This window comes from Dysidea avara, chromosome 7, assembly GCF_963678975.1.
Source record: "Dysidea avara chromosome 7, odDysAvar1.4, whole genome shotgun sequence".
Lineage (NCBI taxonomy): Eukaryota > Metazoa > Porifera > Demospongiae > Dictyoceratida > Dysideidae > Dysidea > Dysidea avara.
Window position 1 is genome coordinate 3870171 of NC_089278.1, and position 26163 is coordinate 3896333.

The 26163-nt window shown below is 39.2% G+C and overlaps 6 protein-coding genes across 9 annotated transcripts; 2 read left to right on the forward strand and 4 right to left on the reverse strand.

Annotated features, from left to right (window-relative positions):
* Positions 1 to 9: 9 nt before the first annotated feature.
* Positions 10 to 2321, reverse strand: LOC136259573 (probable electron transfer flavoprotein subunit alpha, mitochondrial). The gene is made up of 10 exons (XM_066053046.1): positions 2164 to 2321; positions 1950 to 2096; positions 1320 to 1484; positions 797 to 1007; positions 646 to 750; positions 447 to 598; positions 334 to 399; positions 238 to 283; positions 149 to 183; positions 10 to 101 (listed from the first exon to the last, which is right to left on the reverse strand). The coding sequence occupies exons 1-10, from the start codon at positions 2215 to 2217 to the stop codon at positions 72 to 74; spliced, it is 1011 nt and encodes a 336-aa protein (XP_065909118.1). The 5' UTR covers positions 2218 to 2321; the 3' UTR covers positions 10 to 71.
* On the forward strand, positions 2054 to 3794 carry LOC136259574 (uncharacterized). Of its 2 annotated transcripts, XM_066053047.1 has the most exons (7): positions 2060 to 2297; positions 2347 to 2413; positions 2473 to 2561; positions 2709 to 2813; positions 3229 to 3475; positions 3524 to 3586; positions 3640 to 3794. In XM_066053047.1, exons 1-7 carry the CDS (start codon positions 2269 to 2271, stop codon positions 3721 to 3723), a joined length of 684 nt encoding a protein of 227 aa, XP_065909119.1. In that variant the 5' UTR covers positions 2060 to 2268; the 3' UTR covers positions 3724 to 3794. The 2 variants fall into 2 exon arrangements, with proteins under 2 accessions (XP_065909120.1, XP_065909119.1); XM_066053048.1 differs by lacking the exon at positions 2709 to 2813 and having other exon boundaries at positions 2054 to 2297.
* Positions 3795 to 3816: 22 nt separating this feature from the next.
* Positions 3817 to 8577, forward strand: LOC136259571 (uncharacterized). The gene is made up of 10 exons (XM_066053043.1): positions 3817 to 3956; positions 4025 to 5708; positions 5755 to 5958; positions 6006 to 6074; positions 6126 to 6198; positions 6247 to 6464; positions 6622 to 6791; positions 6848 to 6966; positions 7014 to 7755; positions 7806 to 8577. Exons 1-10 carry the CDS (start codon positions 3886 to 3888, stop codon positions 8452 to 8454), a joined length of 3999 nt encoding a protein of 1332 aa, XP_065909115.1. The 5' UTR covers positions 3817 to 3885; the 3' UTR covers positions 8455 to 8577.
* LOC136259572 (ribosome-releasing factor 2, mitochondrial-like) lies at positions 8443 to 12520 on the reverse strand. Of its 2 annotated transcripts, XM_066053044.1 has the most exons (21): positions 12295 to 12520; positions 12019 to 12116; positions 11930 to 11970; positions 11793 to 11877; positions 11653 to 11741; positions 10989 to 11077; positions 10883 to 10943; positions 10656 to 10832; positions 10536 to 10607; positions 10343 to 10491; positions 10250 to 10289; positions 10095 to 10195; positions 9945 to 10044; positions 9720 to 9891; positions 9598 to 9674; positions 9404 to 9542; positions 9172 to 9351; positions 9009 to 9124; positions 8912 to 8962; positions 8724 to 8855; positions 8443 to 8675 (listed from the first exon to the last, which is right to left on the reverse strand). In XM_066053044.1, the coding sequence occupies exons 1-21, from the start codon at positions 12408 to 12410 to the stop codon at positions 8550 to 8552; spliced, it is 2211 nt and encodes a 736-aa protein (XP_065909116.1). In that variant the 5' UTR covers positions 12411 to 12520; the 3' UTR covers positions 8443 to 8549. The 2 variants fall into 2 exon arrangements, with proteins under 2 accessions (XP_065909116.1, XP_065909117.1); XM_066053045.1 differs by lacking the exons at positions 11793 to 11877; positions 11930 to 11970; positions 12019 to 12116; positions 12295 to 12520 and having other exon boundaries at positions 10989 to 11094.
* A 438-nt stretch (positions 12521 to 12958) lies between these two features.
* Positions 12959 to 15647, reverse strand: LOC136260009 (insulin gene enhancer protein isl-2a-like). Of its 2 annotated transcripts, XM_066053603.1 has the most exons (6): positions 15505 to 15647; positions 15261 to 15456; positions 15063 to 15132; positions 14850 to 14997; positions 13464 to 13756; positions 12959 to 13409 (listed from the first exon to the last, which is right to left on the reverse strand). In XM_066053603.1, exons 1-6 carry the CDS (start codon positions 15566 to 15568, stop codon positions 13164 to 13166), a joined length of 1017 nt encoding a protein of 338 aa, XP_065909675.1. In that variant the 5' UTR covers positions 15569 to 15647; the 3' UTR covers positions 12959 to 13163. The 2 variants fall into 2 exon arrangements, with proteins under 2 accessions (XP_065909675.1, XP_065909674.1); XM_066053602.1 differs by having other exon boundaries at positions 15261 to 15603.
* Positions 15633 to 25661, reverse strand: LOC136260008 (S phase cyclin A-associated protein in the endoplasmic reticulum-like). The gene is made up of 29 exons (XM_066053601.1): positions 25237 to 25661; positions 23314 to 23420; positions 21861 to 22839; positions 21692 to 21746; positions 21524 to 21644; positions 20907 to 20946; positions 20297 to 20323; positions 20113 to 20244; positions 19922 to 20023; positions 19815 to 19868; positions 19695 to 19766; positions 19479 to 19549; positions 19340 to 19421; positions 19238 to 19291; positions 19014 to 19187; positions 18206 to 18342; positions 18094 to 18159; positions 17923 to 18049; positions 17764 to 17876; positions 17594 to 17717; positions 17355 to 17542; positions 17160 to 17303; positions 17029 to 17108; positions 16825 to 16979; positions 16709 to 16770; positions 16482 to 16569; positions 16350 to 16429; positions 16005 to 16116; positions 15633 to 15856 (listed from the first exon to the last, which is right to left on the reverse strand). The coding sequence occupies exons 1-29, from the start codon at positions 25582 to 25584 to the stop codon at positions 15728 to 15730; spliced, it is 4023 nt and encodes a 1340-aa protein (XP_065909673.1). The 5' UTR covers positions 25585 to 25661; the 3' UTR covers positions 15633 to 15727.
* Between the last annotated feature and the right edge of the window lie 502 nt (positions 25662 to 26163).

Sequence of the window (26163 nt, forward strand, 5' to 3'; positions counted from 1 at the left end):
TCGCTAAGGTATATTTCATTTTTTTTTTCATAATTTATAGCATATATACACCAATGTTATAATGAAATGAATTATAGTTTCTCAATCATCTCTGGAACAGCCTATAAGAAAATGTAATGATAGTTGATGATACAAGAACTAAACTGACCTTAAATAAATCAGCCACTAATCCATAGTCTGCCACTGAACAAAAAAGAATATAAGACAAGTACAATACACACTATTAATAGATGTTACCTTGAAAGATAGGAGCTTCTGGGTCCTTGTTTATAGCTACAATTACCTAGAAAAATGTATTAACTAAACAAACAACAGACAAGCATCTACTATTACTTTGCTGTCTTTCATCCCTGCTAAGTGTTGTATTGCTCCAGAAATACCCACAGCTACATACAAATCCTAAAGAAATCCACTGAAATATTAAGGTGATGACTATGAAGACATACAGGTGCTACAATCTTGCCGGTCTGACCAACTTGCATGTCATTGGGAACATAACCTGCGTCCACTGCAGCCCTGGAAGCTCCCACGGCTGCTCCAAGCTTGTCAGCTAGCTTGTATAACAATTCAAAGTTTTCACCACTTTTCATTCCACGACCTACACCAAGCAATATACTATTCCAAGCTCTGAAAGTGTTTACAAACCTCCTGAAACAACCTTTCCTGCACTGGTTAATTCAGGCCTATCACTTTTGCTCAGCTCTTGGCTAACCCATGATGACTTATCATTAACAACATCAACTTTAGGAGCTAAAACAAATGATTCACATAAAGTAGTACATCAAACACCACATACCAGTTTCTGTTGAAGCATTGCCACCACTTTCAGAGGATGCTGCAAATGCAGATCCACGGACAGTGACAATCTTTATTGGGTCAGTGGACTGCACCCGAAGGACTGCGTTTCCAGCATAAATGGTGCGGACAAAAGTATTGTCACTTTCTATATCAATTACATCTGAAATGGCTGCAACATCTAGCTTGCCGGCTACTCTTGGAAGCAGACTCTGGAGGGAAACAACTAAACGATGAACCCCACACCACACCTGATGGTCACACATCATAGACCTTGTGATCACACAACCAAACATGGATGGCCCTTAAAAAGTCTTTTAGTCACATTAATGAGAATTATACATAATTTAGCTAGAAATACCACACAAAATTTTTGGTTGCTAAGATTTATTGACATTGATTCACACATTAGAATACTTCATAACTGATACCAAGACGTTGGGATTGAAATTTTCTATGAGATCACGAACAAAATGTTTGATGATGTGTGAACAATCTCCTCTACTAGTCCAGTTAAACATCACCTTTCCAAATGCTGTTGCTCCTGCTAAAATGTGAGAAAAATTGAACTGCTTTTGTGCCTCAAGGATTAAAGGAGTGATGGCCTCTGGGAGAAACCCTTTAAAAACTGCATCTTGTGCTACAAGTAGTTTAGCTACTCCATCAGCTGTTGATAGTTCTTCTGCTACCTAAGAACACGTGTTTGGCAATAAACATAATAATGCACCTATCAATGTAATCCCCGACTACCACTAATACGGGCTGAGGTGGGGATTTGCATTTCTGAAAATTACAATTCCCCACCTACTGGGGGAGTACTGGCGATACAAACCCCGACCAAGTCTCGACCTGCAGACCCCGGGGATACTGGAGCTAGGCGGGGATTTGTACGGTCGTGTGGCATTGGTCTAGTGATGAGTTAGTTCGAGTGGATTCTGGTATAAACGTAATAGCTAGCACCCGACTCTCTTTCCTAAACTGAAAGCATACATCTTCGCTGCCTGAGTGAATTTCTTTAGCGAAGACAAATCCCCACTATGTCGGGGAAATTGAGCAATCAATTCCCCCACCATCCCCGACCTTTCCCCACCCTCAGCCCGTATCAGTGGTAGTCGGGCATTACATTGATAGGCGCATAATAAGAATGATCATACCTTGCCACAGTCTTCACCCACCACTAGAGTACTAATTTCATGGCCTAACTTTTGTGCAGCTGATATAGCATTATAAGTTATTGGTGTGACGTTATTTCCATTGTGTTCTGCTACAATCAGTGTACTATTGAGACGTCTACAATATGCCTATACGTCAAGACAAAGGGTGATACAATTAATGAACATATTTGTGTGAAAACCGGACGTTTCTTACAAAAGTACATCTCCCAAGTCGAGATAGAACCCTCCCTCCAACGATAGCAGCCATTCTCCCGCGGTCTCTATGGTCTCTGCTTGAAACAATTAGAGTCTCGGTGCTATGGACTTGTATTGTCTGCCGTTTATAAAGTAAGAAGTGGAAGTAGAGCTAATGTGTGTGTTTTTAAAAAAATGACAGGTCTTCTAAAAGAGTGAAGAGGTCTGGAGAAGCGGAAGCTGAATGGTTTGACAGTGGCAATTATGCAGTTAAGTTTTTTAAAGTTAAACGTTGCCCTGATATCTCATGTGCATCAAAACTGGTTAGCCTGACCGTCAAAGAAGTACAAGAGCTTCAAGATATGTAACACACAGCATGCAAGACCTCCCTCCACCAGCAGCTTTACTTACTAAGAGGTAACTTGCACTAAACTATACCATCTCAGTTGTATTCTCGTGTGACCAGACTGCTTTTTTCTCTGTCATTGGGTTGGGTGATAAAAAGATCTGGTCCAGTTTGAATACCAGTACTTGTTACATCAGACTTATTGTTTTAACCCCCAGGTCTAGTTCACGTAAGCGCTCCAGAGAGAAAAGGAGTGGCATTGAACAACATCTAGCACAATTAAAGCGGAAGCAGAGTGAATTTAAGAATGGCACTTCCTTCAGGTATATCCAATACGGCCCATCCCCAGAGTTTTGTGGTGCTGAATGACTATATTTAGGAGCTGAAGATTGTGCCATTCATTTTGTCACAAAGCTATTTACCCTGGCTAAGAAGCAGGAACTTGGCAAATGTTGTAGGTGGCAGGAAGAGAGCTATATATATATATATATATATATATACTTGGCTTAGGCTACCATTTTTAAAATTTTTTTTTTTTTGTGCTGAAGGTCTCATAGATGTTTGGCTTAGGCATAATCTTCATGTCTTTTGAGTTAGTGTATAGTCACTCAGCACCAAGGACTGACTATGATGTGGATGTTTACCAGACACTTTACAATGTGTACTACTTAAATCGATAAGCATAGGGCCTGGATAATGAGAATAAATGCATTTATCAAGATCTTCATTGTATTCCAGCCATGATGTGTCTATGGACTCACAACTGACAGAAGAATATTACTCAACTCAGGAAGTGCCGTCTTCTCCTGAACTAAAGAGATCAAGAAATTTGTCACCATTTTTTACTCAGCCTCAAACATTACATGATAATTTTTATGAAGTTTCAATTGAGCATGAATGGGAGGAGGCACCAGTTGATGTGGCTGTCCCCAAGGTAACTGTGAGGCGGAGGAAAAAGTCACAGTCTACCAACACAAACAATCAAGTTAGAACACATTGTATAGTGATCACATGATGCTAACTAGTGATTTAGGACTTCTTTCATGGAGAAAGTCAATTCCTACAACTTCCTCTCAGATTTACTGACAACCATAAGGTATGCACCATCTTGTGTTTCTCTTGTTCACTCCTTGTTGTTGTGGTGTGTAGGTCTCTGCTACCAATCACCAGCAATCTATTGATGATCCTTGCTCCAGTAATATCATGCTCAATATATTACCTCATGAAGAATAAATCTTGACTATTAATATGAACAGAATCATAAAATGGTTCTATAATTAAAATGACAATGTTTCCTGCTGTCAGCATCTTTTTAGTTGTTCTTGTGGTTGAGGTTGTTACCACTTGTTTACAATAATAATTTGTAACTAAGTGAACGATTCGATCATAGATTCGATGAAGCTACTGTTGGTGACACTACTATATTGCGTTTTCTGTGGCGTGGCGCAAACGGAGCTTAATTTAAAGTGAGTCAATTTGCCGATGATCGTCAATGTGTCCCAACTTGTAACACTTTCTACTATATTTTACACAGAGATATCTCAGATGATAAAGCTATTTGCAATGTAGAAGGTACACCGGGAATTTTCTACCACGACTGTAGCGCTCGCTTGAGCAACAGAACGAAGTGGATAATCTATTTTGAGGGAGGGGCTGGGTGTAGCAGTAGAGAAGAATGCAACGAACGCTACAGCCAAACAAGGAATAGACCATTAATGTCATCCAGTGAATACATCGCTAAGATAAACGGCAGTGGCTTATTGTCTTCTGATGAAGATGAGAACCCCACTTTTCACGATTTTAATCACGTGTACGTTCCATACTGCAGCAGCGACGCGTGGCTAGGGACACGCACCAATTCCAACCCAGGCGGTCACTTCGACCCAAATAATAAAACAGGAGATTATTTTAGCTATCAAGGGAGCTCTATATTTCGTGGAGTAATAAATGATTTACGTCAGTTTGGAATAGGCAACTCAACTGAAGTGATCTTAGTTGGGAGCTCTGCTAGTGGAGTGGGTGTACTTGCGCATGTGCAGTGGGTACAGAGACAACTGAACAACACTAAGGTAGCACTGATAATAGACTCTGCTTGGTTTATTGACTTTGACCAGGTCTTATCCAGTATGGTCAGCAATGAAGTGGGGGAGCTTTACAACATATCAAATCTTGACATACCTTCTTGTCATGATGTAACCCACGGTTTTCCATGTTGCCTATCTCCAGCATGTCATTTAATGCATAACTCCTTACCTGCTCAACTTCCCAACATTTTATTCATTTTTAGTCAGTACGATGCTTATGCACTTCAGTTTATATTAAGAGACAGAAACATTTCTTTGACTACTGTAAACGTGTTACGGTTATTCAACGAGTACGGATCAGCTATGATAACTAATGCCAACATAACTTATCAGAGAGGAAATTTCTCTTTCTATATTCCAGCTTGCAGCCAACACCGGTACCTTATACCCAGTGATCTATGGAACAATGGTGGCTTCTTGGCCAACACAACAGATACAATGATTAGAGAACATCACTTTAAATTTCACAACCCATTGAAGCCGGGAGAAACATGGCGTAAAATAATTGTAGGTGGGCTGTCTCTACAGGGATTTATTTCACAGTGGTACAATAGTAACTATTCTAAACTATATGTTGCTGATAATTGCAGTGGACCATTGTGTAACGTCAACTGTCCTGACTCCATATTGTTGGTAGCAGATGTGAATTTGTGGGACACTGGTATATCATTGGTCATATTCATCATGGCAGGACTACTAATAATCATATGTGTCATTGCCAAGATTATATTTTACTCTTATCAAAAGTATATATTCTACAAGCAGAAGAAATTTGTAGTTGAGATGACCAGTGGAGAGGATCAAAATTTGATAGATAACTTGCTTCCCAGCTGTGCACAGTATTGTAGTGTATCGTGTGTTAATCTGTCTTACCGACCTGAAACCTACAAGCCAGCAATCAATAAAACTGCTTCATTGAAGCGTGGACTGTCTGGCCGCAACCACAAGTCTCATTTGTCGATCCTCAAAAATAGTAAAACAGAAAAGGACAACGTAACTAATAAAACAATTCTAAAAAACATCAATTTATATTTTAATCCTGGTGAGCTGGTTGCTATAATGGGACCTTCTGGTTGTGGTAAGACCACTTTACTTGATGTACTGACTGGGCACAAACTAAATGGAGAAATTGAAGTGAGTTAGCTAATTTTGGTGTGTGCTTGCACATACAACTATGTAGGGAGATATCTATATCAATGGAATTTCAATTAGCAAAATGAAGGAGTGGTTCACAGAAAACACAGGTTATGTGCTACAGCTTGCTACGCCATTTTATGAAGAGTTAACTGTGAGAGAGAACTTACTACTCTCTGCAAATATGCAACTGTCAAGAAAAGCTAGCTGGGATCAAAAGATGGAACGAGTAGAAAGGATTATCAGAGAGGTGTGTATACATTATAGCAGATAATTTGTCACTCTTATGCCACACAGACTGGTCTACTTCAAGTTGCAAACATCACTGTAGGAGGACCGACAGGAAGTGGCCTCAGTGGTGGAGAGGTGTGTTAAATGTACACATGCATTTTTTTCACTTTGATATTACCTCATCAGAAAAGAAGACTGTCAATAGCTATGCAGCTGTTGAGGATGCCAAACATATTATTCCTTGATGAGCCAACCTCAGGTATATTGCAGTGGCCGTTCTCTGGCAACTAGCATTTTGTGATCACAGGTCTGGATGCTTCTTCATCTCTGTCACTGCTAAAGACTCTTCACTGCTTGGCGCAGAGCGGAAGAGCCATAATTCTAACCATTCACCAGCCTCGTATTGAGATATTTCACATGTTTGATAAGATATTACTCCTCTGCAAAGGGCAAGTGGCATACTTTGGTTCCCCTTTCAAGGCACCAAATTACTTCACAACAGCTTTAAACGGTGAAGAAGGAAAGGTAATGGCTAAATTGTACCATTTCCATACATATTTGTATATGTATGGTGTGTGTGTGTGTGTGCGTGTGTGTGTGTGTGTGCGTGCGTGCGTGCGTGTGTGTGTGTGCTTGTGTGTGGTACATATGAATAGGGATATGTGCTTGTTTGAATTTACAGATGAACAAGGCTTCTAATCCAGCTGATATAATTCTTGATATTCTCACAAAAGAGAAATCACAAATGTCAATACTAAGAGCCTACCAGTCTACAGGAGAACCTCAGGCCATTCAAATGGCTATCAAAAATGCTCGAGTAAATGACTCAAAAGCCCCAACCCCATCAACATTGTGAGTGTAGTCAGTGTAACAACGTATACCTGGTAATTACCTGTTTGTATTGATAGACATTATCCGGGATTATTTCTGAGACTGATATCACTGGAGTCTCGAACTTCACTGAGACAAAACACTGTTCACATCATTTACTTACCTGTAGTGTACTGTGTGTTTGCCTTCATACTAGGTATAGTCCACCAGTATATGTACACTACATTCTTATTTCCCCAATAGGTTCTGTGTATTTTGAGACTCGTATGCCAGTTCAAATCATGTCAGTTACTTGCTTGACCAGCTGCTCAAGCTCCTTGTTCATGAGCTCCATAGTGATGGGGTTGCTAATCAAACCACTGGAGATATTTCAGCTGGAATATGCTGATGGGATTGCTTATCCTCATGAAGTGGTTCTTCAAGTGTTCATAAGAATGTCAGCTCTGTGTACTGGTCCTCTTTCAGTGTGTGCTACAATTCTCTTCTTCTCTGTCTACCAGCAATATGAATTTGTTGTGTACTTGACAGTGCTGTTGTCATTTCTGCTTGTCAATCAGGTTTGGGTGTCCATGTTTATCTTTATCACTTGTAGTAGTCCGAGTCTTGCACATCGTATTTGTCCACTTGTTGCAGCCATTTGTGGCTTTTGTTGTGGCTTCATTGTTCCCAAGTCACTAATGCCTGATTACTACCGGTGGATATTTTATATCAATCCATCGTATTATGCTTATGCAGCTACCACTACCGCTGTACTCGATGACATTGACTCGTCATGTCCATACAGTTCCAATCTGGAATGCTTGCCATTTTCTGGCAAAGCAACTTTGAGGCAATTCGGATTGGAGGGAATTAATCCTGTATTTTGTTTGTTGATCTTGATGATAATGGTTGTGGTTTACATTAGTGCAGCTATCCTAGTGACTCGGATCAAACTGGCTGTACCACGTTTGAAAAGGAACTTAATACTACATTGCAAATCTAAAAGGTATATTTATCGGTATATAGAATCTCTATTACTAAATTTCTTTTCAATAGACGGAGTGGCAAAGTGTCTGTGTTAAATGACAGCATTGTACCAACACAATTTGTCAATGGATCAACCACAAATGCTATGAACACTACAAAGTCAAGTTTCCTGGAAATGGAGGGCCAATCACATCAAGTGATGCATTACTACAAGCCAAATCAATATGGAATTATAGCTGGTAATGAATCCCCACATAGCCAACAACTGAAAAGACAACTAAGCATTCTTAGCGATGATGACAATGACAGCATAAATAGTGATGCTTCAGTTATTAATATGAACGAGAGTGAAACTGAGAGATTCTTGAGGTCAATGAATATTCTTCTTAATCGGAGGCAGAAGATGGATAAACTGATTAACTTGCCTGGTAAAACTTCATTACAAGCATTGGTCGCTGGTACGCCTAGCATGGCAATGGGTCCCGAACAGTTGTTTCGCAGGTCTCCACAGAAAATGTTTTCTGCACCCAATCACAGCTTGCCGGCTATTGGTGATACCACAGAAAATAAAATGGACAGCGAATCAGAAATATTGCTACTTCAACCAAACGATGAGGAATGGGAAGACATACCAGCTGTGACACTGTATCCTAGTAAACAAAATTCTCACAGTGAAAGTCTGTCTAGTATAGGGTCCATAACAATATCAGAACTATAAAACTTCTTGTGCTGGTCACATGATATTACATGCATACATGAGGTGCAGGCCACCACTATATGACATGATGATATACATATGTGTTTATGTATCAACTAAAACCCTCTAATTTTAGTTATCACAGATTGAGTTAATTTACTGTTTAGAGCAGTGTAGTGAGAAAAGTGAACAGAGTGTGATCCCATTCCGGAGGTTTCAGTTCTTATGACGGTAGCATAATCCTACACCACACACATAACATACATGTATACATACCAGAAATTGCTCACTATTAAACATGCTAAAGGAACATGAGCCATTACAAGTTTCATGTCCTCTCTTGGAGAGACATTGAGAATTGCAGCTCTTCTAGATGACAAGTCACCTAGTACAATTCCTATATGTTCATCTGGTGTGACCACCTACAACAACAAACTGTACACACACACACAACACACACACAGCACAACTAGCTAACCTCAACTGCCATAACAGGCTCCAATAACACTAGGTCACTACGAGAAAAAGCCTATTGTATGAAACTTAAATAATCTATTCACAGTGACATAGTGTACTTTAGTGATACACTGAGTTGCACAAGCTTGCCCCATTGCAGGTGAACTATCTTGAGAAACTGACATCTCCTCCACTTTAATCTGTGCATTTATGATGGGAAAGGATAACAGTGGGCCTACAAAATGCCATAGATAGCAAGTCATATCCAATGCATCACACCACCTCTTGAGCACGACTGTAGTATCCCATGTGTCACAGCTTCCATCATCTCTTTAGTTATGCCCAGTTTAACTGAGCGAGTGAATTCTACATTCTTTATGGGTCCTCCATTGTCTAGAGGTGTTACCGTCATCTTGATAGAAATAACGTGTCTCCTATTACCAATCGTACGATCCATAGTACCTATGTGTTATAAGTATATGCTAGAACTGATAGGGCAATAAAAAGCACTGACAGCATTCTGTGACAACTGTTGAAGGAGCTTCTCGGTAAGACACTTGTATAGCTCCTAGTGTTATGTTTAGTTTGAAGTCATGACGAATCCTATTGCATACTACATCCAAATGAAGTTCACCCATCCCAGAAAGAATTGTCTATCCATTAAAATTCATTATTGCTAAGTATTAAAACACCTTTCTTATGTCCAACCTGCCCTGAATCTAAGTCAGTAGACACTTTTAGACTGGGATCTTCTCTACTGATAGCATTCAGTGCATGATCCAGATCTGAGCAATACAACAAATGATAACTTTTTATTTGCTTTTACAAACCTTGTTGCTCAGCAGCTGAATATGGTTCTATTGTCCGAAAGAATACTGGCTCTGGAACTTCCAAGCCTCTGAGTAAAACATTTCTATCTCCGGCTTCCTCATTCCCACCTTCTTTCTTCTCTACAGTATTAGCTACATCAGCTGAAGCCACCAGAACATCCCCAGTGTAAGTCTGTTAATGAAACAATACTTATGGCCTCATATTTCAGTCAAAGATATAAGTACATTTTTAAGACCAACAAGAGCTGCAATGTTTCCCTGGGTCATTTCTGCAACCTCTCTCTGCTCATCTGCAAACATCCACAGCAGTCTGCTAATCCTCTCCCTACACACACACACACGTACAATTGTATGCAATACTCACACTGATAGCACCTGCACTTGTGGGTCATGTTATACACGGCAGAATGTGGTGTAAGTGATCCACGGTAAATTCTGACAAACACAACTGGGCCACGCTGGTGGTCATAAATCACCTGGGGTATGCAATCGCCATGCCAACATTAGAATATTGAGCATAATACGCATACCTTGAAAGCAAATGCACACAATTTCTCAACAACATCTGGACTGCAGTGGAAGGAATTCTCTGTCAGCACAAACCAAAAACTGTGAATACTTACAGATGACTAGAAGGACCATGAACTGGTGATGGAAGATAGTAGAGTATAGCGTCCATCAGTGGTTGGACTCCCTTGTTCTTTAATGCACTGCCACACAGGACTGGAACCACACTACAATTGTGTGTTAACTTCCTAATAAAGTACAGTAACTGTAGTACACTATGAAAATAGAGCTGTGGATGACTTGTGCCACCTCATCTGTAGAAAGAGTATTGTCTTTGTTGGCAAACATTTTTGCCATCGCTTCATTGCTGTGCATTGCAACCTGTTGAAGTATATATATAAAGCAAACGAGGGCGCTAGGACACTATACCTCTTCAACTAGTTTACTTCTGGCTTGTTTAACTTCAGCCAACAAATCCTGACCAAGGCTTTCAACAGAACCTTCACAAACTGCCTTGTGGCTATTTTCTGTTCCCTTCCATTGTAACACTTTCATTTCTACTAAATCACAAACACCACCAAACTCTTTGCCAGTCCCTAAAGGGTACTAGGAAACTTCATTCACTACTACTAGTAGTAAATGCAACCATGCCGTACCTGAACTGGTAATGGATTTGTGTGCAGTTTATTTTTCATTGACTCTACTGCATTGGTGAAACTGCAAGAGCCTGACAATGTCATGAGTTATACCAATAAAACTTGCTTTGCATTGTTCTTGTCCATCTTGTTCATAAATGCAACTCTTGGGATTACATAACTGTTAGCTTGTCTCCAAACTGTTACACTCTGGGCCTGCAACATTGAGACATCTGTTGTAAGCATGTAAACACATGCAATATGTAAACACATGCAATATGTATCATATACTTGTACTGTACGTGTATATACATGTGCAGCAGTCAAATAGGCCATAGCTATACATATCTATGAATAGGTTCAGTTATTCCTGTTGCTAAGCAAGAAACTGGGGAAATACACCGCCTCTAACAAGCGAGGCTCATGTGGAACTGTGGATGCCCGCAACACAACGCATTAAGTATAATACATCCCTCCTGCAGGATAAACTTTGCGCACACCTCGTATGTTTTCGATTTGCCAAACTTCCTAGACATCTTCTGGATAAAATTCACCAAATTCCACTATAGTAGAAACAAGGAATGTTGAAGCTAAGAAAAAGGTCAAGTTAGGGTTTGATATTGCACCATATATAGATGCTATGAACCTAGCTGTTCAAAAAGGAAATCTGGTCATACATGAAGAGACTGAGCCCACTGAAATGTGTGGAAGCTAAATTCATGCACAATATGATAATTATTCATTGATGCCATTAGTCACATCTTATCACAATTTGTAGTGCATGTACTAACTTCTACTCCAGCTGAAGCATCAAAAACAGCAACAGCACCGTCCAGCACTCGTAGTGACCTCTCCACTTCAAACGTAAAGTCCACATGACCTGTTCTCAGCAATACTAACTAATATGACCTAATACATACCAAATCCACACCTGGAGTATCTATCAGATTAATCTGATGATTCTTCCATCCCAGGGTTACAGCAGCACTGGTGATGGTAATCCCTCGTTCTCGCTCCTTATGTAGAGGAAGATGATAACCAGTTTTGTTTGCTAATCAGTGAGGGTACCTGCTGGAGGTAATCTGTGACAGTAGTGCCTCGGTCAACATCTAAAAAGTGAATGTCATGCCAAGTGTACACCAGTGGGAACAACTCACCTCCAATTACTCTTATCGTGCCAGAGTAGAAGAGCATTCGCTCAGTGGTAGTTGTCTTCCCAGCATCAATATGAGCAATGATACCGATGTTGCGTAGACTGGTGGAGAAAAGCAGGACATTGCTTTATAAAAGTACAATTACTAGTACACCTCTCGTGCATCTAGAGACTTGCTATACCTCCAGATGCATACCATCTATGACTTGTGTCAATGGTTAAATAAGTAGGGCATGGTAAAAAAAACTATTTTAATTCATGATTGCTAATGGAAGCTTACAGATTTACGGATTGACTATCTGCTAACACGGAGGTACTGGTAGTATACGGACGTCTACCAATGATCTTCCACATAAAATTGCCATCTACAACACACTTTCTCCATAGACCGATCATCCCTTTCTCTTGATAAACGTACAACAAAGTATCACTGATTACCGTTGATTTTGTATTGTTTATTAGCGCGCTAACATTGTATTTCTTGCATTTTCATACGCGCGTATGTAGTCCCGTGAGCATTGTGAAACTGAAAGCATAATGGTATGCACCCATACAACTATTAATCCAATGACCTTCGTACTGAGTAAAATCTTTAATGTGTATATATACGATTACGCTAAACAGACAATGCATACTTTTGGGACCTGCATGTTGATTGGAAGACACTATAGTGTTGCATTTTAAGGCATCTCAAAATTGCCTTTGTGTCTGCTGTATTAGAAAGCCCTAGAGATTAACTAAACATGTAAGTGTTTAGCTAGAGACTAGATCTTGGACTACTGAAACTATATAGCTATGAGTCAACAGGAACACTAAATGCCAAATTGGAATTGAAAACTGCTTAGTACTGTTTACATGAAGCTACCAGCAACATGGATGCAGGCCATATAATAACACAATTAGATCAGGCTCATACTATGTACACTGAACAACAAATTACTTAATTAGATCATAATAATTTAATGCAATCGATAGCTCAAACACATATACATAATACAAATAATATAGCTAAGTAAGTAGCTAGCTAGCTACCTGTTGGAAAATAAATAATATAGCTACAATGTGGGGAAATAGAGATAACGAACAGTAAAAAAAAGTAGCTATTTACAAAACACAACAAGCAAACTGTAAAAACGGGATACAAGTATTTTATTGGGATGTGACAGCACAGCTGGACTTTGCCGTGCTGATTGCCACACTTGAAGTGAATGATCCAAATGAGCAGCTCATTGTGGACCAGCTGCTCATAGGTGAAGGAGAGGTGATTGTTGATGGTAGTGTTGTGTGTGAGAAAGAATTAGTGGTTGATCCCGACAAGATGTTACTAGTGGGAAAAGTCATTTCTGAGCTGGTATCTGGTGTCAGTGGAGTGAGAGGCGTAATTGGTGGATTTGCCTAAAGATAAAAAGAGTTATCATCCAGTTGAGAACTACTGAAATATTTACTTACAATTGATGGGAGTTGCGATGCTTCTTCCATAGCCTTGTCTTGTAATATTTTCTTTTTATCTTTGCAACGCTTGTTCTGAAACCAGACTCTAATAACTCTGGGGCTGAGACCGGTCACTTCACATAGGTGCTCCTTCATTAACGAATCAGGCTTTGGGTTTTGAGAATAAACTGCCTTCAATATTTTCAATTGTTTATCTGACAGAACAGTACGCACACGAGGAGTCTTCTCCGACTTCTTTCCGGGAGGACTAGGGAGAGGACATGAACCTTCACTGGTAGGGCTTCCTCCTTCTATAAAAACACATACAGAATATATTGACTAAGTTATCTGTTTCAAAATGAGATCACAAGCAAATATTTACACAAAGCACGGAGGTAGCATACCATACGAGGGAGCAACATATAGGATGAAGACACAAGGCATCAATCCTAGAAGCCACGTATATGTGGGACACAAAGGAGGGGTATTTCCTATGTGATGATGCTCAAAATCATTGAGATGCAGACACCCTTAACTATAGTATAGCTACTGCCAGCATCATTGCCAAAATGGTCTACACCAAAGCCTATATGTAACATGGAACTCAAGTATATTGATATTTTGTCTTGTTGTCTTATTCAATGACCAGACAGTGTCCTTGTTCTATTTGAGGTGTAGGCGTGTACTGCATTGTACGTGTGTTTATATATTAGATGACACCACAGTATCTATATAAGGCTAGAAACAAGAAACATAATATAATTATAGTTTGTGGTGCACGGCAAAGGCTCACATCTTTGTTCATTTACAAAGTACGTACGTATGAAGGGAGCGATCAACGTGAATGCAGATAAAGCTGATATTACATTAACAAGTGTCTGGACAAGAAAAGCACTTAACCACAGTCATGCATGAGAGGTGATAGAATGTACTAAGGTAAACATATTACAAAGGGTTTTTGTGAAGGAGTGACAGGTACCTATAAAATCACTTAAAATCACATTACTAGAAAGACAATGCCTGTACTATATACAATGTCTTATATAAGCTAATTCTAATGTGCAAATAGTAGAGAGCCATTACAAAAATCAGACTAGAGTTTGGGTTGTGGTATAACCCACTAGTGGTTTGATGGTGTGTGTATACCACATGACCACAATCAGTGGTAACCTTTTGTTATACATATTAAGTGAGAACTTGCTATAACTTCCTACAAATCTATACTAAGAAAACCCATACTAAGCAGTTCGCTATAGTGTCTTATATATATATATATACTATGTTGAATAGATCATAGCTATGTCCAATATATATCAATAATTAAATCAGGTCATTTCTTAGTACTAGACCACCATACAATTGTAATAGTAGCAACAAATTGTTCTAGTACTTGTACACACATACCATTAGCAGAGCTTGAAGTGTCATTATCACCAAGTAGAAACTCAATATCATCCTTGCAGTACAGTCTATCATTGTAGGTAGTGTAGTAATCACCAGGCTCTAGCTTCATCAAACAGACACAGCACTTGAAGCAATCCACATGGTAACCCTGCGTTAGTAAAAAAAATAGATGATGCACTGGTCTGCATTGTAGAGGAAACTGGTATTACTGACTTTGTCTCCAGCCTTCATCACTTTATCAGTTATTACCTCTCTGCATTCATGGCAGTGCACACCAAAATACCTATAGCAAACAAACAATAGCTGCTATAAGTGATCAACTTAGCTACATGCGATATGTTAATTCTATCAAAGACATGGATCATTTATGCAGAGATCTATAACTCGGCCACTACAGCTGCAAGCAAATACCTGAAGTAGTCTGGTTTGCAATAAGGAATACCATTGCGAACAAAGCAAGTGGAGGTCTCATCCAGCGTTGAATGACACGAAGCACAGCTCAAGCAAGCTGGATGGAACTCGTAGTTTGGATGCACTCTCATAACAAATCTATCCATAATAGGCTCTTTGCATCTGTGGCAAAGCTTCGTCGCCATAGAGCAGGTATCTAGTGCAAAAAGCTCTTCGACGTTAGGTAACGAGTTAAGCATTATACCTGCACCGGGTTCGAATGCACACCCGTTCATATCTGACTTTGATGATTTACTAGTACCCAGCATCACTCTTCTATTTTAAAGTACCGTCGCCCAGTCAACGGAGTTGCGAATCGAAAGATTCCGGATATTAAGATTAAGCAATGCGCGTTGTGTAAAAATTTAATACACCAGTTATACGTCACAAAACATAATTAACATTTTATACGTAAATGCAAACTGATATTATTGACTGTGATGAGCTGTCTGAAAAAATTGTAAGGCATTTTTCCAATGTTCTAAGGGGAACCGATACTGCAGATCACTCAAACACTTCAGTTCTAAGCTTTTCTCCTTGCTGGTATCAATCTGTTCCTAAATGGCAAAAACAATAGCAAAAAAAGTAAACAGGATGGGTACATGGCATAAAAAAGGAAATAGGCTGCCTGTACTGATATATAATTATACTAAACAGAAACAGCTGTACAAAGAGAAGCCATGTGTCTCATAATAATAACCTTACCTGAATGTACCTGCACAGAAGTTGGCAGTCGATTTCTTTGGAGAGGATGGCCATGTTGGCCACACTGTTGTAACAAATTGACACAAACGTAGGGAACAGTAGATTGACTAGCCTACATGAGGAGATAACCTATTATGTGACTGTTGGTATAGAAACACATTATACATATTAGATCATGTACACAATTACTATTGTTCGTTAAATGCGTTCCTGCGGCTGTATTCATTTCACTCCTACCACATAGAAACATCAATAACACAATTAAATTTGTCTTCAATTACACCCAGGAATGTCACCAAAGAATGCCGGGGATCACAACAGAGCACAATGACATTACGGACTGACCTCGGTGTGGTGAAGTACTCCAATGGTAGGGCACACAATAGTTGTAACACGGTCGGACTACGGCCAGATTGGAGAAACACCTACAGCAAAGACCATCACTAACGTACCCACAGCATAGTGACCATTAGAAACCTGATTTTCGGGATTCAGAACACAAAAGTAGCCAATAGCTAAAATGACTTCGTGTAAGAGAACTTCATTAGAGTGGTGAGAGCAATGCCTACAGAATGTGATCATCATTCTCAATGAAAGACTAAAACAAAGCAATTAAAACAAAGCAATTAAGTGACCTGCTAACCCCACTTTAAAGTATGTGTAAAATGGATAAACCAGATATATGGCTTTAACCACACACTCACCACAACAAATAACTTGCTGTGTGCCTGAATTGTAAGGAAATGCCCTCAGCTCCCAAGCATTGCTGGAAAAAAATCACTATTAAATAATATTAAAATAATATAAAACCATGATGCACCTGAAACCATTTGATGTTCATGAGAGCAGCATTGTTAATACACTTCACTGCAGCAGTGGTGACAGACGTTGTGTAGGTTGATAGCACAGGGGGTACAGTCGAGTGTCTTGGAGGCCCAGAATGGAGCAAGATGGCATACAATAAAGAAGCAATACCTTGGTGTATGAAGATAAAGTATGACATACAGTTTAGACTAGAGCTTACCAACTAATTCTGTTCTTTGCATGGCATCAATCAGCTGTGTCGGATCATCAAGGAGTTTATCAGAAAACACATCCTTCACTCTACATATAGACCATACTGGTTAACTAATACTTTACTATATCGAGTATTACTTGTAATGGAAGAGTGCTGTAGTTGCTACCAGAACATTTAACATGTCCAGGACTAGCTGAGCTCTCTGACAATCATCAACCGGACCATACACCACAGAGAAGTAAGCATACAATTGGTCTATGAGACCATTGCATACTATATAGCTGTAATAAAAATATTATTATAATACTAGTAAGGTAGTGACACTTGTTTACCCAACAAAGTCATGCAGGGCTTGTTCCATTATTGGCTCTAGTTTACTCTGAGCGACTGTGGCGACCACTCTGGCGAGGAGGCTGAGGAGGGGACCACAAATGTACTGTAACTGATCACTCGTTGTGATCAACTTTGCACCATCTCCACCCCAACTACTGCTCAGCTGACAAGCATTAGGAATCTGTGACTGAATTAATACAATCACTTAAGACTACACAGAAACTCAACAGTGGCTTACACTAAGATAATAAGATAGTAAGTCTGTAATGGGGATGAAGTGACCAGAGAGTACAAAACGTCGCGAGTTGTAAAGGTTACCCGCACAAGCAAGCCCCACTGCTATGGATACAAGTCGAAATGACCTATGGACCATGTTGATATGCACATCCTGGTAACCATAACACTAACTTGTAAGGAACAGGAACACACTTAGTAGAAGACTCTGTAGTGTAAAGCATTAGAAGACTGAGTAATGCTTCCAATCCTCCAAGATGGCAGAACAATAGTTGGTCATCTCCCAACTATGACATCATAATTTAATAGGTGACCTTGTGTCACAAATCATACCTGTGGACTGAAGGAACGCTTTAGCTCGCCAAGTATTCTGTCAAGGTGTTGTACGTCTGCTGAGTCCCAGATGTTTGAGCCGTTTGATTCAACCATCTTGTTTAAGTCTCGTAATAACTTCTGAAAACTGCAATACAATTATTGCACGTATGCGTGCATTCTAAGGCTTACCGAGGTCGTAACCTTGATTGGTAATTTTGCTTTACAGGACGAGGAGTCCTCTCGTAATCCTTCGCTCTGCACAAATAATGGTAGACATGATGGCATACATAACACCCGTTACCTGGTGGACACTCTTTGTTTAATTTTCTTGCCACGTTTTTTCCCAGCTTTTACTCGTTCGGCAATTGCAGTCTCCATTGTTATCTCGTCTTTAATTAGTTCCTCTGATATGTCCGAGATCAACAGGGCAGGATCATTCTGTTGCCAAGTTGCCAAAGAGGAAATGCATAAACAGCAGAGTCCATTAAGTATGATGTCAGATATTTGAAGTTCTAGGAGTTTACACAACAGGTGTGCTATGTATGGCTCTACTATTGGATGCCAACTGAAAACCAAAGTATGAAAATGAACTACCATTCTCTCTTAATGCCCACAGGCAGGACAGCTGAAATTATAGATAGTAAAACAAAAGGTTGCGCTATCATTATATTTGTCATGTCATAAAATATTTAAACAGTGTGTGGTGTGTTGAATGCTCCTACACAAAAGTCAAGTGACCACAGTGACACACTGTTAAAAAATAAAACAATTAAAATTAGTCCACGGACCAAAAAAAAAAAAACTTGTTTCAGTTATTTTTTTAATCAAGATACCCTAACAGTGCTATTGGATGCAAAAAATACAAATATAAAAAAAGTGAAATAGTTAAAATATTTACATTGTAATGATGACACGCATACATGTGATGTCAAATTACATCTATTAACAAGTTTAGAATATCAGATTACATTGTGGTTTCTTGCACATATACATAAAAGCTACCACACAATAGAAGCAGCACAAATACTATCCATTATCGCATCACAGTAAAGCCACATATCTCACCCCAAAAGTGCAGACAAAAGAGACAAGTGCCTTATAAGATTTACCTGTTCTGTAGGAAGTAACGCCACTGCTTCTTGATGCTTCTTTCCCCTCAAGTGGCTCAGTAAGTACAGTTCTGAGACTATCTTCACACTACACACACTACACCATTTCTTCCTCTCATAAGGAGTAACCCTGGGAGCATCTTCAGGGGAGACATGTCTGGAAGCTACAGCAGCCTAGTATTGCAAAAATGATAACTCAAGGCCACCGTATTTCCTGCCGTTACCTTTTCTTTTCTCTGCTCTAGTTGCAGATCATATCTCTTTGAAGACTCATCTTGCTACATATAATGGCATTAAATTATTGCTACAGTTTAGCTGGTGTGTACTTTGAGTTGAATCTTTTTCTCTAACTCTGCAATGGACAAAGTAATGGCCTCATTTCTAGCCTCCAGTTTCCTTTCCCTCTCCCTACAACACACAAGACATGGATGGTTTGGACTGAAACTGTACAGACAGTTAACTCACCTAGCCTTTTCCTTGGCTGCTTCTTCCCTAGCTTTGTCCCTTTCAAGTATTAATTGTTCGACTCTAGCATCCTAATGACATAGCGTACATTAATTATGACTGATTAAGCCAGCCCTATAATCATTGGCTTAAATCATGCTACATGTCAGATTACACTTTATGACTAAGCAAACCACATCAATGCAAAATAAATTATTATTACACACGAATGCATACATTTTCTTTTCTCTTCTGGTCTAGTTCGGATAGCTTGGCTAATCGTTCTGCCTCCAGAGTACGTCGACGTTCCTTTGTAGTTTACAATCTCCACTACAGTTAATGAGACAGACTAGGTACCTGAGCAGCTTCCTCTTTAGCTTGCTGTTCTTCCTTCTTTCTTTGTCTCTCTTCCTAATAGTCACATACAGTTATGAGGAGTATTTACTGAGAAGTCTCCAACTAACTTGAATATCTTGTAGCCTTGCTTCATGACCCTGATGTCGAGCCAGGACTTCTATTTTCTTATTCTGGGCTTCCAGTGTATTAATAAATGCTATCTCATTAAGCTACAGTATAAACAACCGTCACACAACATAAGTTAAGTGGTATAGTAACAATATTTTGTGACATTAGTCTTATAGTGATGTAGTGTTACCTTGGCCTCTTCTTCCTGAGCCTTCTTGACCTTTTCTTGTAAGAGAGACACGCGCTTCATCTCAGCACGTTGTAGTTTCTCTGCAATGAGTGCTCTACGTTGCTCGGTCACATCCTCATTGTCACAGTCACCCTGTATGGCAAGCAGCTGAATGATGACAACCAGCTACAACTTTTTCCCTTACCTTGTCTCGTTGGAGTCTAGTCTTGACCTGTGTAATGATAGTAACCATTTCATTGGTATATATGTAACACACACAGTGCACACACACACACACACAGTGCACACGCACACACACACAGTGCGCGCACACACACACACACAGTGCGCGCACACACACACACAGTGCGCGCACACACACACACAGTGCGCGCACACACACACACAGTGCGCGCACACACACACACAGTGCGCGCGCACACACACACAGTGCGCGCACACACACACACACACACACACACACACACACACACACACATGCATGTACGCAAGCAAGCACAATGCACACGCACACACACATGCCCACACACGCAGCAAAAAGCAAAGTAAAGCCTTCGGCTACTGTGCTAGCATGGTCACGCCTACCCAGTGAGCCAGCACTGGGACACCTCAGGTGCTAGGAGTCAGCACAGGCAAATCCTCCTGAAGCAGGACTAGTAACCCACAGGAAGCTGTACCGTGTCCTACAGGTGAAGGTGTGGGCACCCAAGGTCCCATCACCCACTATGTGCACATGCGACAAATGTATACAAAAATGATAAAAGAATTAAAGGAGAGAGAATATACATACGAACCAGTTTTTCATCCAAGATTTGTTTTGACTCTGCTGTTGGTCTGAAAGGTTAAAAAGAAATAAATAAATAAACATAGAGTGGTTACACACTTGATGGTTCACATAATACACATTGCTATGTGATCTACTCATGCTGGTATGGCCTCCACACAATGTAGATTAATGAACTACTACAAACTAATCAGTCAATATGGTGACATAACATGTACTACTGTATAACAGGGGAAGCTGTGTAAAGCTGTGCAGGAGATGATAACACCAACATTGAAAAACTTTGCACTACTTAACTACTCTAGCAACCAGCACATGCTCTATTGAGGACTGAAATTTGAGATGACAAAAGCTTAAAACTCAAAATGTGGAAGCTATTTTAGTCACAGAGAGGAATAATACAAGATGTAAAATTTATTACTACTTGGTAATTGGTATAGCACACTATTACTTATGATTGATTTTGAAGAGAGCATCAACAAATTAACTACATGAATATACCACATCAAGAGCTATCATTATGTTGAAAAATTATTCCTTGAAATACTACTCCTTGGAAGTAATTTCTGTGGTATCTTATTTATGTGGCAGCCGATAATATTATGGCAGTGCTATTCACACTATTACTTCTTTCTTTGAGGTGACATCAACTTTTGGTATGTGGGAGCCATCCGCCGTGTGGAGTAGGCCTCCAAGAATGAGCTGCTTCGTTCTGGCCAGCTCTGTGACAGAATGGACTTTCCAGTACCTTAAAGCACAATGTAAAAATCTACAAAGTTAGTAAAATTTATATACCACCAGACGTGATTTCAGGGTCACCAAATTCTGAGCTATTGTCGGACAGAGGAATCTGTAATGGAAATCAAAGCTTACATTAACACACATGTTACACATTACATCAGATCCTTTATTAGAGTAATACAATACTTGACAGACCACACAAACACATACGTAGCTAGCAAACCTGTACACCTGGCTCGTCTGTATTACTACAATCTGCTGTCCCTGGTGAATTATTACGATTATCAAGGATGTCTTTGCCATCAGAGTCACTGATCTCCATGGCAACTGAAGTATGATGATACTGCCAGTCACCATCAACATCCTCATTGACATCATAATCAACTTGATCATCATCATGATTGACTTTACTCTCACCATCATCAAGATCAACACATTCACTCCTTTTCTCCTTTATACTAAAATTTTTATCATCACCATCATCATTATAATCAGTAGGGCCAGCAGTCGCCACACTCTGTACCCTATTGTATGGCTTTCTGAGGGGCTTGCCTCTGCCTCGTGATACAACCTCCCAACCTTCATCATCATTGTCTTCTTTCAGATGTTCTCTGTCAATGTCTTCTTCTAGTGATGATGTTTCAGTGCTTAACTTCTTGTCAGAGTTAACTGAAGATTTCCTACTATTCTCTATTACTGAGTGATGTGTAGTTTCATCTAGTATTTTAGAGCTGGTGCTTGACTTAACAGATTGGTAAGTGCTATTACTACTGGAGGTCTTATGTGATAAGTCTGCAATACTGCTTTCTTTGCTGTCTTTGCCTGAAGTATCTGTTTTGTTTCTACAAACTGCACCAAGAGACATTTCCTTGCTACTTCTTTCTCTGTTCTCTTTCTTGGCTCCATTATCTTTGCTATCGATTGTATTTCGTTGAGACAGTGAGGGGCTGCTGGCCCCACTGCTAGACTGTGAAACTCTCCGGTGTCCATTTCTTACCATATCCGCCCATGAAGCTGTTCCATTATTATCAGGTGTTGACATCTCGACCTGCTTATCATCTTTAAAATCAATACGTCGTTTGGGATCTCTATTCTTTTTAGTTAATGGCGACACAGCCCTTGGCTCTTCGTTTTGCAGCAGGAGAGTTACTGGACAGTTTGTTCTTGGTGGTGACGCACGAACTTCCCACACTAAAGGAGGCCTAAAACAAAACAATCAATATCTGTACTATGAAGGCTTCAGTTATTAGTTTAATCATAACAATTGTGATTTTTGTAAAAATCATGTACTGAGAGCTTTATCATACCATTGTTAATTACTACCTGTTTATCATTATGTCAACTAATAAATACTCTCAACTCTTTCCTACTTAACCTATTATAAGCCTATGAATATCATTATAGGGTTTCTTTTTTGCAGAAAAGTTACAAGATGATGATGGCATTAAAAACCACATACAGTAAAGTGAAATATGAAACCATTTCAGATAGAAGTGTTACTTAGAATCTCTCTAGGTCTTGGTAGTTTACAAGCTGTAAGCTTTTTAGGGACTTCATTACACTCTTACAATACTGTTTGTAACTCTGTACTGCAGTGAAATTTCATCCTCACTTATCAAATGACAGTATTATTTATGTAAGAACAAATATGACGTAAATTGGCTTCTTAAGCTTACTTGTTGCCTTGATCTGCACCAGCACACTCAAATGCTTCTTGTGTCTTAATTCGTTTAATGAGCTCTTCAAAATCTCGCTGGTAGACTTCCATAGTTCTGAGTGCTTCCTGCAGTGAAGGGCACACTTATGTCATCAAACATACTACATACTGTACAACTGAAAAAAAGCATTTATCTTTGAAAAATGATACTTTCAAGGAAACACATGTCTGATTCTAGTCTTAAAAAAAAAAGAAAAAAAAAGAGGTGTACACTGAGGAACAGTTTACCCCCATCTGTAATTAACTCTCTCACCCTTAATTGTTTATTAATTAATCTAGATAATTACACATGCATAACCCCTGTGCATAATTATAATCTGTACTTGATGTCTGCACAGTAACACCAATAATAAAAATACACATGTTAAGGCCATCATAACCAGATACTGGCCAGTATCGGAATATGGATGGGGACAAGATGATGGATTCTGTCTAAAAGTGTGTTCACTGTGGAGTTGATTATTCATTAAGCATCACTTGTGGAAACAATACATTTTGCCCACTAGACATTCTTTTTTTCTGTCACTAAAAATAAGCAGCACAGAGTTCAGTACACAGAAGTGAGGTCACCCAATGGTATTATACTACATTTGTTATATATAGTGCATTTCAGTGCTTCACTTCTACAATAAGACACAATTTATATGCGAGCTTGACACATTGTGCTTGACAAATGTTGCACATGGGTACTCTCTTTATGGAAGGTCACAGACAGTTCACTTTAATGTTTCTGGTCCTCCTACATAGCTAGGAGGAGTTGCTAGACTTTAAATTACATACCTGACAAAACCATTTTTTTGTGACAGATAAATATCATTTCAGCCAATAACATCAGTGATGATTTTAGAGGTGGGATGTATGTGTCTGGCTACAGCTTATTGGCCATTACATATATACAGCTTCCATTATAGGAAGTTAAAATGACTGGAATCACAACTAAAGACGTCACATTAGAACAAAAAAAAACTATATCCAGCAACTTTATATTACACTTTTTTCAGACAAGGTGAACACAAAGCCTCTGATGCAACCATTCATTTCAGTTGAAAAAGCACACATTTAATAAAACACACATACACTTCTGCAAGGAAGGGCATATATATTTCACAGTTTACAGTACAATTAATACTATTACAAACATTACACTATAAAATATAAACATGCTTTCCAAAGTTTCACCAATAGCAGTACCCTTAAATTGCTTATGATGAAACTTCAAACAGTGTAGCAAATATTTTGTTTGATAAAGCTAAAAGTCACGCTAGCTACAGTATACAAGTATGTCTATTGCAATTACAGTAAAATACATAAACTCGTACCTTGCCAGTAGGTACAGGTAATTTTGACACTCAAATAATACACAACAGCATATATTATAGGCTTTTTAAAGGGTTTCCTTTTGAACCAATGCAGGTTGTGGGCAGAGACTTGAGGGGCCAGCAACTAAGCATAAATCTTATAGGACATTGAAAAAAAATCTAACAATTTTTGCTTAGGCCACTTCAACTAAGCCTTATGTTTCTCGGGACAATGGTAGGCTGGTAAAATTAAAATATTAATTTTTTGCTAGCTAAAGAGTGATTTTGCAAGTCTAAGCTACACTATGATTGCTGTACCATGTGTCAGTAGCCAGCTATATAGTGAGATACTGTGATGAGTTTAAAGCAAACCCTTTGTGATGTTATCTCTACTTGCAAGGTGATCACGTGTGAACGTAAACATTTTGCACAGAAAAATATAGTCAGTCGGGCTGAAGAAACAAAAGATTTAATTGAAGTGGCCTTATCTATGTATACTAATTAGCAGTTTGCTTTTTGACGACTGTTTTGCAGGAAATTTCTGATTTTTTGGATAGAATACTAGGATTTACATGCTCACATACGTGACATCCAGATATGTTTTCTTCACTTTCACAGGCACAGAATATCTCATCAATTGATCTGTGAAGATTGTCAAACAAATAGGTCCAATATCTCACATGTAAATTAGACTGTGGCTGGTCATTCTCATTATCAGTTAACTTTCTTAAAGATTTCTTGTCTAAGTTACGCGAAATACTTGTCATTTTATGTGACGACACTTTGTCTGTATCATTTGGTTTCTGCGTATCTCCCTCGCTAGAGTCGGGTAATATTTCTTCTGATTTGCAAGAGAGCTCATTTTTGTTTACACCCAACACTGCTGTTGTTACACTGCTCGGTTTAGCTTGTTCAATATCATTTTTAGACATTTCATCTCTTGGCCAACTTTTGGGCGGCTAGTAACCAAGCGTGGAATTCTAAATAATGCACATTATAACTATGCTATTCTATATAACGCCTAAAGTCGGACGGGGCGCGCGGCACCCTAAGTGCCGGAAGCAGAAAGAAATTGCCATGCATGCGGGGAGGAGGGTGGATGGGATGGCCTGAAATGATCCCAACTGAGAAGAGTATTTTAGAATACATTATAGGTGACCTTGTATAGCTCCTACTAAAAACAGCTGTAGCTAGCTATTTATGTACAATTTGTTATAAATAGAGTTGGAATGAGTTAATCTGTTCTAGTAAAGGTTTACAACTTCCTAGCCTATGGGGTTTCGCTACTGTGACACACTGAATAAATAGGTGTTCAGTATCAGTAGATCATACCATACTCAGTCTTAGTAAATACTTTTCAGGAGAACCGATGCAGTAGCAAAACACACTCAGAGATGTTCGGCAGATCCAGGATTTCATCTGTCAGTTTTGAAAATTTAGCCTTCTGATGAGATTGAATTTAGTTGTCACTATTATACAAAAGGCACAGGATATAAATGTGGTGAATTTCA

Bases quoted from the DNA above. Each gene is read 5' to 3' on its own strand.
- LOC136259573 (XM_066053046.1), bottom strand. From the start codon at position 2,217: ATGGCTGCTATCGTTGGAGGGAGGGTTCTATCTCGACTTGGGAGATGT. The intron at 1,008-1,319 runs GTGATGTTTAAC...GTTTCCCTCCAG, and splicing joins GAGCAACAGCATTTGGAAAG to AGTCTGCTTCCAAGAGTAGC. The intron at 184-237 runs GTAACATCTATT...TTTTTTGTTCAG, and splicing joins AGAAGCTCCTATCTTTCAAG to TGGCAGACTATGGATTAGTG.
- LOC136259574 (XM_066053047.1), top strand. From the start codon at position 2,269: ATGGACTTGTATTGTCTGCCGTTTATAAA. The intron at 2,414-2,472 runs GTTAAGTTTTTT...AAAACTGGTTAG, and splicing joins TTGACAGTGGCAATTATGCA to CCTGACCGTCAAAGAAGTAC. The intron at 3,476-3,523 runs GTTAGAACACAT...CTAGTGATTTAG, and splicing joins CTACCAACACAAACAATCAA to GACTTCTTTCATGGAGAAAG.
- LOC136259571 (XM_066053043.1), top strand. From the start codon at position 3,886: ATGAAGCTACTGTTGGTGACACTACTATATTGCGTTTTCTGTGGCGTG. The intron at 6,199-6,246 runs GTATATTGCAGT...TTGTGATCACAG, and splicing joins CCTTGATGAGCCAACCTCAG to GTCTGGATGCTTCTTCATCT. The intron at 7,756-7,805 runs GTATATTTATCG...TCTTTTCAATAG, and splicing joins CTACATTGCAAATCTAAAAG to ACGGAGTGGCAAAGTGTCTG.
- LOC136259572 (XM_066053044.1), bottom strand. From the start codon at position 12,410: ATGATCGGTCTATGGAGAAAGTGTGTTGTAGATGGCAATTTTATGTGG. The intron at 11,878-11,929 runs GTACCCTCACTG...CCTCTACATAAG, and splicing joins TCACAGATTACCTCCAGCAG to GAGCGAGAACGAGGGATTAC. The intron at 10,290-10,342 runs GTAAGTATTCAC...CTTCCACTGCAG, and splicing joins CATGGTCCTTCTAGTCATCT to TCCAGATGTTGTTGAGAAAT.
- LOC136260009 (XM_066053602.1), bottom strand. From the start codon at position 15,568: ATGCTGGGTACTAGTAAATCATCAAAGTCAGATATGAACGGGTGTGCA. The intron at 15,133-15,260 runs GTATTTGCTTGC...TGTTTGCTATAG, and splicing joins TGCAAACCAGACTACTTCAG to GTATTTTGGTGTGCACTGCC. The intron at 13,410-13,463 runs GTAAGTAAATAT...TTTTATCTTTAG, and splicing joins CATCGCAACTCCCATCAATT to GCAAATCCACCAATTACGCC.
- LOC136260008 (XM_066053601.1), bottom strand. From the start codon at position 25,584: ATGTCTAAAAATGATATTGAACAAGCTAAACCGAGCAGTGTAACAACA. The intron at 17,543-17,593 runs GTAAGCCACTGT...GTATTAATTCAG, and splicing joins TACTATCTTATTATCTTAGT to TCACAGATTCCTAATGCTTG. The intron at 17,109-17,159 runs GTAATACTCGAT...GTCTATATGTAG, and splicing joins ACAGCACTCTTCCATTACAA to AGTGAAGGATGTGTTTTCTG.